The 12,347-nt window shown below is 39.0% G+C and overlaps 1 protein-coding gene across 1 annotated transcript in view; it reads right to left on the bottom strand.

The window, feature by feature from the left end:
- HNRNPLL (heterogeneous nuclear ribonucleoprotein L like) overlaps window positions 1–11,760 on the bottom strand; it is a 56,737-nt gene extending 44,977 nt beyond the window's left edge. The window contains exon 1 of the mRNA XM_027865490.1: window positions 11,514–11,760. Within this exon, the coding sequence (XP_027721291.1) occupies window positions 11,514–11,693 (180 nt within the window). The 5' untranslated portion in view covers window positions 11,694–11,760. The remainder of the gene's footprint in view (window positions 1–11,513) is intronic.
- Between the last annotated feature and the right edge of the window lie 587 nt (window positions 11,761–12,347).

The following is a 12,347-nucleotide window of genomic DNA, read 5'->3' as shown; positions in this document are numbered from 1 at the left end:
AGCAAGCTACAGACAGGATAAAAAGGAGATAATTAACAGAGGAAAGATATTGGAATTAAGAGGGGAAGACTTCCTGTTGGGACTTAAAGGAAGAAAGGGAGGTTGGTAGTTGGAATTGAAGAGAGACAGCATTCCAGGCTTAGGGGCAGGCAGTCAGAGAAAACACCCAGAGCTAAGAGATGGAGTGTCTTGTTCATGTAACAGCCAGGAGGCCATGTTACTGGATCAAAGAGTACATTGAAGGGGCGAGGGGTGGGGAGAGGTGTAAAGGTAGGAGGGAACTAGGCATTCAAGAGCTTTGAATGCCTAACAGAACATTTTGTATTTGCTCCTGGAGGCAATAGGAAGCTACTGGGGGTGAGGGGGGAGGAGGGAGGAGGGTGGAGGGCAGGTCTGATGTGATCCAAACTGCCTTTTAGGAAAATTACTTTAGTGGCTGAATCTAGGATGGGGAGAGACTTGAGGCAGGCAGACCTACCATCAGGCTATTGCAATAATCCAGGGATGAGATGATGAGGACCTGTACTAGTATGGAGGCAGTCAGAAGAGAAAAGGTAGTTAGAAGACCTATGAACTGGCCCAACCATTCTGGAAAACTATGTAGAATTATACCCCCCAAATCATTAATTACACGCATCCTTTGACCCAGCAATACCAGGCATATACTGCAAAAAGGTCAAAAGAAAGCAGGAAAGGGCCCAAGTTTACAAAAACGTTTCTAGCAGCACTTTTTTTAAAAATGGGGTCTGAAAAGTAACGTCTGAAAGTCTGCGGAGAAGGGAGAAGAATCTCCTCTCTCCCTTCTGTAGCCTTTTTTTCTTTTTACTCATCTGATGATAGCAACAACAAAGGGCACTTAAACTACTGTCAATCATAGAATCTAAGAGCTAGACCACAGCACCTTAAAGATCATCTATTCTAATCCATATCTATTCAAGAATTCTCTTTGTAACACCTCTCAAATAATCATCTAATCTATGCTTTCTCCAATGAGCCAGGAATCTCCTATCTCCTACTTTTGAACAGCTCTACCTGTTAGGAAGTTTGTTTTACTATTTTTTTTCCCAGAATAATTGGCCTTTGCAGCTTCCAACCATTGCTGCTTCTAGCTCTACAACAGGGCGAAGCAGAACAAGTTCAATTCCTTTTCCAAGAGACATCCTCAAATACTTAAGTACATCTACACATCCTCTTTAGGTCTTCTCTTCTCCCAGCTAATCATACCCAATTCCTTCAACTGATCCTCATGTGGTATGTCCTTCTTCCATCCTGGTCAACTTCTTCCAAATACCCCCCACCTTGCCTACACATGTCTCAAAATATGGTATTATGGCACTTGGTCACGGTTATTGTTTAGTCATTTTTCAATGATGTCTGACTTTTCATGAGCCCATTGGGGGTTTTCTTGACAGAGATATTGAAGTGTTTGGCCATTTCCTTCTCCAGATCATTTTACAGATGAGCAAACGGAGGCAAACAGAGTTAAGTGACTTGTCCAGGGTCTCACACCTAGGAAGTGCCTGAGACTGGATTTGGATGGTCATTATCACCTAATTTAGCACATTTCCCACAATCTTCCTCATGTTAGAAGTATATGCTGTACCTACTTGCTCATTCAACTGGAAGTTCCCTGCCTACTAACCTGTCCCCTGAACCCAGCACATGCTGGGCAATACAGTGAGAACTAAATAAATGATTGCTGATTCATTGAGTAAATATTCTACATCCCAAAGCTACTAGCATTCTGCAAAAACATTCTTTCTTAAAGGATCCTAAGTTTTTCTAGGGAAGTTCCAGGACACTGTCTTGGGTTTCCTCCCAGGCTTGTGTGAGAATTACACCTCCTCTAATTATTTTTTGTCTACAGAAGATCCTTACTGGATCGAGATATTCAGTAAATCAGTTCCAATCAATTACTTATACTTTTCTGATTTGAAGTTTAAGTCTCTTCTAAAGCAATTTTTAAGTTCTGTTGATCTTCCTTTAACTCTTCTGAAAGCATCAGGGGCAGCCTGAGAGTTGGAGTGGAATCCCCAGCTTAAAGTCTGAAGAGCTATGTAATTCTGGGCTCTCTGAAACTCTCCAAACTTCAATTTCCTCACTACAAAATTAAGAAGGTGGATTTGGGGACCTCTAAAAGTCTCTTCCAGGGCAGCTAGGTGGCACAGTGGATAGAGTCCTTGGAAGACATCTTCCTAAATTCAAACCTGGCATCAGACACTAGCTATGTGCCCCTGGGCAAGTCACTTAACTCTGCCTCAGTTCCTCACCTATAAAATGACAAGTCACTCTAGTATCTTTGCCAAGAAAACCCTAAATGGGGTCACAAAGAGTTGGATACAACTGAAATGAGTGAACAAGAAAAGTCTCTTCCAACTCTAAATCTATGATTCCACAATCTACTAACCTTTTAACTCAATTTAGCAAAATTCAATCTCTATATAGTTATTTTAAGAGATCTGATAGACTCTATTGCCAAATGAAGAGGAAAGATCCAGATTAAAAATTCTATCAAATTTTAACAGAAGCAACTGCTTCAAACCCTTAAAAAGCCAGTCATGGCTACCACTTTATTTATAAAATTTTAAAGTGTATACTTTAAAACTCAGGCCTTTCTAAATGATAATTCTGACTAGAGTTTCTTTCTTCTTAGATTTTCTTAACTTTATATTGATTAATGGCTCCTATAATTAAAAAAAAGTTATTTGTTATAAAACCTGAAGTCATACCTGTCTTTTCTTACTACAACTCATCTAAGCTTTGCTATATACTAAGTAGAAATTGAATGTATAAATGAGAACATACGTCCAGGATCATTAATAATATATTCCACTATAATTAAATGAACTCTATATGTTTGAAATCAAATATAACAGGTCAAAATATTTTACAAACACAGAGCTTTATGTTACAAAGCAAGGAATACATCCTGACTCCAAGTCTAGCATGCTACCTCTTCTGCCACAATGCTATAGCATGTTGCCAAGAATGGGTTATGTGTAAGAAGTATAAAAGACATATTCAGGAAAGTAGATGAAATGGCTCCAACATAAGGTGAAAATCCCCTATGGAGGATTTACAGGAGGACATGGGCAAGAATCACACAGGTTAAGAATGCCTGTGTGTATTGTACATAAATACATACATATATGGAGAAGGAAATGGCAAAACACTCCAGTATCTTTGCCAAAAAAAAACCTTAAGTGGGCTCACGAAGAGTCAGACATGACTGAAAACCACAAAACACCTATCTATGTGTGTATGTATATGTGTATATACAATGACATACATAGATACACACATATACACAAATGAGAGCAAATGTATGTAAATGAAGGTGTGTATATGTAATACAGATTTTTTCCTATATATACACATACATAGGGAGGGAAAATAAATTTTTTTCCAACAAAGTTTCTTAATAATGTCTGAAGTTTATTTCTAATGCTATTATATGTAAAAAAATATTTTCTACATCTTGATAACTAAAACATAATAAACAGATTTTGTTTAAGCTTTTACATAAAAGTCCCCAATTTTCCTCACTTTGTATAAACAAGTCAATTCCAGTTACTTATCCAAACCCATTCTTAACCAGTCAGCTAAAACCAAGTTCATACTATCACCATTAATCTTTGAAAGAACAAAATTATTATTTTTTTAAAATAAGGCCACTGGAAAAGCATAAAGTAGCACTAGCCTTAGAGTTTATATTTCAAATATAATAAATTTTATTCTAAAATAATTTGAAAATTAAAACTTAAGATAGAATCTTAGAAAACTAGTCAATTATCTCCTATTACCTGAATGAGTCATACTTAAGTACTATTGCTAGAAATTTTTTAGTGATACTAACACTATAATTTCCAGCATCATAAAGGAAATATAATTTTAGATCAAAATAAATCCTCTCACAAAGAAATGGATTCTAGAACCAATTAAAGGTCTCATGAAATCTGATTTTTAATCTGGAGTTTCTTGTTTAATAGGATAAGCTAGAACCACAGTTATTCCATTAAAAACTATATTTCTAGAAAAGGGAAAGTTGACAACTTACTTAGGCTGGACAAATCAGAGCTGACAAAAGAATACTAGAAATGCCATTTCAGTCATGCCCATAATCCATCAAACCAGTATTTTCTGACATCAGTATATAAAGATGCTCCTGTATGAGGGAATGGTATCCTCTTTAATATCAGCTTGAGAAGTTAAAGAGATAACAGTTCCAAATAGCTCAGTTTCCCTTAATAATCTAATTACCTTAATTAATTTCCCTTAATTACCTAATAGTAAGTTTCCCTTAATAACCTTCAGTGAATCTATTCTTAAGCAATTTCTCTCAAATTGAGAGTAATTTTCACTTGTACAATCCTATTTACCAAATTCTTACCACCTGCTGTCTAAAACTTCCTCTGACATTTCTTCAAGGGAGGTTACTCCCACTCTTCCAATTATAACCCATACATAACTATCTTATCCAGTATAATTCTTCTCTGTGTCTTCCCACAAGTCCTCAAAGGGAAATCTACCCAAAATGCTAGAGTCTTTTCAGGTACAATTCCCTAGATATCTTTTACATCACTCCTAACACACAACTGATCACTAGCAATATACAACAGCACCACCGTGTAGTAAATAGTGTGTTTAATGTGAAGTCAGAAAGACCTAGACTTCACACATCTGATACTACATACAAACAAGTCAAATAACTTTCAAGCTTCAGTTCCTCATCTGTAAAATGGCTATAAAAATACCCATAGTACCTATTTCACAGGATTATTCTGTGATACAAATGTGGTGATAACACTAAAGCACTAAGTAAATATCAGTTATTATTATTATTATTATTATTATTTTGGCTTAGCATGCATCTCTCTCCATTGCTCTTGAGTCGCCTATAGTTTTGATTCTTCAGAGACTGACTATGTTCCAAGACCCACAGCCATATAATATCACCAAAAGAATACTGACATTAGAAAAATGGGTTACTCCTGGGAAAATTTATATGTACTGATGCAAAGTGAAGTGAGCAGAACCAGAACATTATATACGGTAACAACAAAATCACTCAATGACTTAGATATTTTCAGCAACATAATGATCCAAGATAATTCTGAAGTACTTGTGATGAAAAATGCTAAAGAACTAATGGAGTCTAAATGCAGTTGTTTGGGTTTGGGTTTTGGTTTTTTTTGTGTTTTCTTTCACAACATAGCTAACATGGAAATGTTTTGCATGAGTGCACATGTATAACTCATATCGAATTACTTGCCTTTTCAAGGAGTGGGGAGGTAAGGAAGTGAGGGAGAGAATTTGGAACTCAAGGTTTTAAAAACTGTTGTTGTTTCAGTCATGTCCGACTCTTCATGACCCCTTTTGGGGAATTTTCTTGGCAAAGATACTGGAGTGACTGGTCATTACCTTCTCCAGCTCATTTTACAGAAGAGGAAACTGAGGCAAACAGGGTTAAGTGATCTGCCCAGAGTCACATAGCTAGTGTCTGAGGCCTGATTTGAACTCAGGAAGATGAGTCTTCCTGATTCCAAGAAGCCCAATTCTCTAGCTACTGGGTCACCCAATGTCAAAAATTTTTATTACATCTAACTGAAAAAATACATATAAAAATTTTCATTTAAAAAAATAAAGTATATCTGAGGCCCTCAAATCAAGAGGAAGTCATTAACACACACACATGAAAAATGGAGTACTGTATTAGACAGCAGATTAGAATCACTGAAATTACTGCATGATTTCCCACATAAATCCAACCCAAAGTATCAGCAAAGTATCATCCACAAAAACCCACAAGTCTTTACAATGCTTCAGAGCAAGATGATGAAGTACGCTACCCTCCTCCTGAGAGAGAAGTAATGGATTCAGGATGAAGAAAGAGACATACATTTTTGGACATGTTTAATGTGTGAATCTGTTTCACCTGACTATGAATATTTGGTTACACAGGTTTTGTTTTCCTTTTTTTTCCCCCTGCCGGAGAGGCATGGGAGGAAGAAATGTTTTGTTAAATGGGGGGAAAGTAAAATAAGTGTTTGTTAACTGGAGGAAAAAGTGAAATACAAGTTTGTTGTTTTGTTCTGTTTTTAAAGAATGCTTCAGCAAGCATTAGTGACTATGGACAAAAAAAATGTGGAGGATGTAGTGCTCATAACAACCACCACAGTTTCTAGGATCACCTCTAGCCCAAGCTTCCTCCCTCTTCCTTTCAACCCTCCACCTTCAAAGACTGTGTTAACTACCAATACCAGTCTTGCTACCTCTGGCCTCTGCCCCAACCCACTCTGCTAAGGACTAACCAGCTGCAGCAATATGGAATATGGACTCAAATTCTAACCTGACAGATGATTGCTACTACCATGTAGCAAAGAGTATACATTCTTTACTTTGCCTCCTTTAAGTATAAATGCAAACTCACAAAACCCTGATATAACATCATTTCGTCTATCAACATTTATTATATTTTCTCTATGAAACACTTCCCCTAAAGTGTTTTTCTAGTCCCAATGAACCAAGTTAGACAGGGTAAGCCTATATTTGGGGTTTTTTGAAAAAAAGTATTCAAAATTTAATGAAACCAAAAAAAGAACATTCCCATAGAAAAAAAAGAGCATTCCTATAGAAAAGAAAAAGATGATACGTGAAAATGTGAATCTCTTGGCACAGCTTTTCTTTTTTTTAATTATATAAGTTTAACATGTTACTTCAAAGCTATCCTACTTAATCTGTTCCCTTCTAAACTTCCTTCAGTTCTCTTATATACATTTTTTAAAATGCTTCAAAGGCCCACTTCTCTTTCTTTTCTAATTTTTTGGGAGGCAACTCTACTGCTAGCTCTCCTCTTTCCACCTTCAAATAATAAAAGAAAAACACAATCCTTGCAACAAATAAGCATAATAAGGCAAAACAAATCCACACATTTGTCATTAGGCTTACATTTGTTAAACTGAATGAAATATCTTAATTGAGGATTAGAAGCTACTCAAATTCTATTCTGCCTGCTGATTTTAAAGAGCAATATAGCCGATCTATGACAAAACATAGTCTTAATTTCTTTGCCAAGGGCTTTAGACATATTTGACCTCAAATAGCACAAGAACTAAAAGGGGAAAAAAAGCAGGTAAGGCAGTTGAGTCACTTCTTCAAAATAAGTATTTTTTTTCCCACAAAAAGCACTAAACAATCTATAATGATCCTAAAATTCAAAACTATGTAAGCTACCACCTCTTATCTGTTTCTTCAAAAGGTATGTAATCTTCAGTCAATAATACAGTTCATCCATGGAAGAGCAATGCTGATTCAGTCCTGAGGCTGCCAACTCTCAACCAGATTAGGCCTCATTGATGAACAATTACTCCTCAGTCTAGGAGGATTTCCAGAAACACAGTTGTTGAGGGTTTCTGTGGCTTTGCACTTTTACAACAAGATCTAGGTTAGGGCAGCTAGGTGGTTCAGTGGATAGAGCACTGGCCCTGGAGTCAAGAGGATCTGAGTTCAAATCCAGTCTCAGACCAGACACTTGACACTTACTAGCTATGTGACCCTGGGCAAGTCACTTAATCCCAACTGCCTCTCAAAAAAAAAAAAATCTGTCAATAAAAAAAAAAAATAAGATCTGGGTTAACAAAACGAACTCTACTAACATCTCTGTTCCATACCTTATCCAGATTTCTTGGCCTGCTTTGTCATCTCAACTAGCAGTAAATGTCTATGTCAACCTAGGCCTATTCGAGTGTACCAGACACTCTGAATCCAAGCAGTGACATATTCTATATAAGGTGAATTCCCATATTTGAAATTATGGATCTTTATCTTGTCTGTTCTCTTTTAAGTATATATGTGTATAGATCTACATATATGTGTGTATATATATATATATATAAAGAGTTAAGAAACAAGTTTTCACACTAATTAATTTTATAACTTCAATAAACTATTAACTATATTTAGTGATTCTTTTGCTTACTAACTGTCCAATACAAGAGGAAAAGAAAAATTATTCTCTAAATTTTGTCTGATAAGAATAGTCAAAAACCTTCAAATCTCTTCCCGAAAACCCCATCAACCCATTGAGGATGCTCAAACAATATGTTACAGTAAAGTATTCACATGCTGTTAGTGAGACTGCTTTCTTACAAGCTTAAGTGCTATCCAGTTTCCTGCATATTTTTCAATCACAACTTGGAAAGCAATCCATAAATCCTTGGATTCAGGGATCATGAGGACCAAGCTGGTCAGTCACACTCTATCATATCCACTTCATCTCCAGCTTGGGTTCTGCCAACAGGGCTTTACCCGGTCAGTATCTGGCCCAGGAAGGCCAGCTATTCTGTGCTGCTTCTGAATCTTTTCCAAGGCTCTTCAGAAGTCCTTCAGTAAACCACCCTATGTTCCTAACTGAGTCCCTGACATTGGGAAATAACAAACTATGACAACATGGTGCCCTTTCTCTTTCCCCTCCCTTTGTTTTTCTTTCCTTGAAAACTGGAAAGTTCCTCTGACTCCTGACTTTGGGGGCTGGTTCCTAAATTCAAAGTAAATCTGTGAAGCTTCCTTAAGAAGTTAAGAACCTAAAGTCATATTTCTATCTTCAACTATTTACTTTAAATCTAAATTAAGAATTTCAAAGTTTTAAATCAAATATGAATTAAGCTTTTTTGCCCCAGAATAGAATCTTGCAGAAAAGATTATAACTCTATCCTACTGAATAGTAAATTTTTGCAACAATAGCCAATAGCAGCCAAGTGAAACTAAACAATCCAGGAATCTCTGACACTTCAGACTAGGTGCCAGAAGATACATCACAAAATTGAAACATACAGTACAGCTAATGTCACAATCAATCTCACACATACCACAATTGTCCTTAATGTTATATTACAACCACACTTTAAACTCTCATCACCATTCAAGATAATCAATTCACTATCAATATTTACTGAATGGACCGTTTTGCACAGCAACACAAAAACCACCAAACTGTCCTTAAAAAGGTATCATATTTTGTTTCATTAACAAGTATTACTAAACAAAAATACAAATTCTTCCCCTTTCTAATTTTTAAACTTGTAAATTCCATAGGAAACTATAATTATCCATAAAGGCCTTTTTTCATGTTTATTTATTTTAAAGGGCTTACTACATAGGTTTCTCTCCTTTATACTGAATACTTTAAATATAAGGTTTCATCATACATACTTCCCTTAAATTGAAGGTACAATAATTCTAAATAATGAAGCAACAGACAACTTTAAAAAAAAAAAGGAAATACAATTCACAGTAATACATTTTTAATGACTATTTTTCCTCTCCACAGATGTAATTTCATTTTGATCTTTTTTGAAATCTGGGGAAAATTTAAATACAGTACTAAGAAAAATCAGTTCCTATGTGTTTAATTGAATGTGGCTCTGCCACAACCACATAAAGGAGTGTCTACCTGCCTACAAAAATAAAGTCAGTTTGCCCTCTCCTCAAAAAAATATATACATATAAAATATATAGGCAGTATAATAAATTAACACTTACTCTTTCCTACTTCATATATACAGAGAGGAATGGCTATTTAAAATGCTGTTTTATGATTAAATAGGTCTTTTTACAACAGTTGCTAAAGTTTTTTAACCACAAGAAAAGTTCACTTAGAGTATCATTCTTGCAAAGGGTTCCAAAAAAAAGTCTGATTCTGCTACAGCATAATCTAAGTAAGACTTTTGCTAAAAGCTACACTGGTGATCTAATATACCTAAATAACTACCTAAAAGATTATGAAAACAAAGAACACTACAAAGACAAAGGAGCTGTCTTTAAGTTGAAACACTTTAAAATATCAATTTCCTCTCACATTTTCTTTATTCATATTTGCATTTAACTTGGAAAATTACAGCACAAAATACAAGTTTTGTTTTAACTGGACGGTACCACCTTTTCTGGCATGAAGGGTTTGTGGGGGCGGAATGATACACAGTTAAAGCAGCTATGACTTTAACAGGTAAATGTTAATGTACATTATTTGTGAACTAGAGTTGGAGGATGCTGTGGAAGGGCCTATTTGACCGAAATGTTTTCCACACAAAAGTGCTAATAAATACGAAAGATTTTCAATTATTTATTGTAAATATGCCATAAAAGGAACTTTACTGTCAAATATTTTGGTCTGAGGCTAAAAATAATTCAAAATTTAAGAAGCTGCTGGACGTTTTTAAAGCAGATTATTAAGTCCAAAATAGCAAAAGACAATTTAAAAATGAGGTGAAGATGGTTCCTTTATTAAACAGATATCATTCTTACACACATCTCAAAATACTCTCTCACATTCCTAAGTAACCATTTGTCTCCAAAACGTTTTAGATTTCATTCTTCCAATAACTGCCTTTTTTTCCTTTTTCTTTTTTTTTCTTTCTTCTTTTCTTTCTTTTTTTTCCGCCAAAAAGAAAAAGAGGAATCTAGCATAAAAGCTGATTACCACTGGAATCCCTCATCACTACCCTACAAATCAAACTCAGCTCCTTTGGGGCAAAATTTGGAAACAGTCAAACTCAGATGGTTTAGTTTCCTTTGACTTTAAGGATATACATAAAAAGAGACTCTACCAGAACCAGTTATTACTATCCTTATGCTTTAGAACCTTTACCAAATCCCAAACTGTGGACGGCTCTATCCGGCAATAATAAACCGTGGCAACTGATGCTAGTTATTAAAACGCCTTGGAGTCTCCTTTCACTTTAGGGTAAGGATGCACTTAAAAAGAGTCTCCACCAGCACCAGTTTTTATTGCTATCCTTAAGCTCTAAAACGTTTAACAAAACCCCAAACTGCGGGCGGCTCTACTCGGCAATAACAAGCTGTGGCACTGGTTGCTAGTTATTAACGCAAGAAAGTAAGAACCCCTCAATGAAAGTGGAAGAGAAAAGACCAGCCCAAGATCTTCCATTTAGATACAGGCCTCAGCTAAGGACCAAAGCAATTAGGCCACTCGACAGTCGTCAACAACAACAACAACAACAACAACACGCAAACCATTTTTCCAACCTCGACCAAAGAGGCGGTTGTACGCAAACACATTCTCTTCCCCCTCCCCCAAACACACACACACACTCCACCCCCAGAATGAATCGTGCGGATAGAAGAGCAGAAGGGAGAGGACTGTCTCCCTTATTGTTACGGCAGAGAGATCCGGAGGAGCCTAACAAAGGCTTCACCCCCCTCGGTCTCACCCATTCCCCCACTGGGTAACACCAAAAATAAATTAATTAATGACGGCACTGAAGTCCCTATCCCGAGGTCAGACAGCACCGGCCCGTGGGGGGAGGGGGATAGACACCCGTACCCACAGCACTTGCTCCGGCTCGGCCTGGTGCACTTTTGAGCTCCGGGAGGGTTTGGGGGGGGAGGGGGGCGCGGGGAGGGTCCGTTTTGGGGGGCGGGAGGAGTGAAGCGCAAGAGCGAGAGGGAAGGGAAGGGAGGCAGGGCGGGAGGGTCGGGGCGCCGCGCTTTGTTACCGGCTGAGAGTAGCTCCGGCCGCCTCCCTCGCCCCCGCCCCGGGGCCCGGGCTCCCGGCGGCTCTCGCCTTCCTCAGCCGAGTAGTCGATCTCGCCCTCCTCCGTCTTGAGGCGCTTGGCCTGGCTCTCGTACTCTCGCTCCTCGTACGACTCTCCTGGAGATGAGGACGAGGAGGACATGGCGACGGCAGGGCCGAGGGACTAAAGGACCGGCTGGGCCGGGCTAGGCAGGCCGCCGCCGCCCCCGGGCTTCTCCGCTCCGGCCTCTCGCCGCCGCCGCCGCCGCCGCTGCCGTCGAAGCGCGCAGCCTAAAATGATCCGCACGAGAGGGCGGCAAAGGGAGCGAGCGAGCGAGCGGCCGGCCGGAGGATGGAGAGGGGTAGGGGCGGAGAGAGGGAGGGGGACGCCCCGGGAGGAGTCTCCCTCCGGAGAGGCCGCTCCCCCTGGTTACCGGCGCCAACGGACCCGAGCGGCCTCCTCCTCCTCTCCTAGCCCTAGGGGACGCGACGGGACTTGGGGTGGGGGGGGGGTGACTTGGAGACAACAGCTTCCGGTCTTCCCTCCTCCCCCGCCCTCGGGACTCTGAATCCCAGCAGCCACCCGCCGGGGATCCTAATCTAGCCCCGGCCTTACCGGCCACGCCTCCTGCTGGGATCCCTGCTCCTATTGGCCGGCGTGGTGACAGACCTGTCCTTCTATTGGCTCGCCGGACTGTTTGTCCAAAGCCTCCCTTTTCCATCCCGTTCCCCTCTGCCCTCCCCGCATCCTTCTCCCCGGGCGCGGAAACCTTGGCATCGCAATGGTGACACTGCTTCGGAGTCCCCGGGTCCCTGG

Source organism: Vombatus ursinus, unplaced genomic scaffold (assembly GCF_900497805.2).
Source record: "Vombatus ursinus unplaced genomic scaffold, bare-nosed wombat genome assembly UNPS02014778.1, whole genome shotgun sequence".
Classification (NCBI taxonomy): domain Eukaryota; kingdom Metazoa; phylum Chordata; class Mammalia; order Diprotodontia; family Vombatidae; genus Vombatus; species Vombatus ursinus.
The sequence above is the reverse complement of the archived record's forward strand: the minus strand, read 5'-3'. Positions and strand labels throughout refer to the sequence as shown.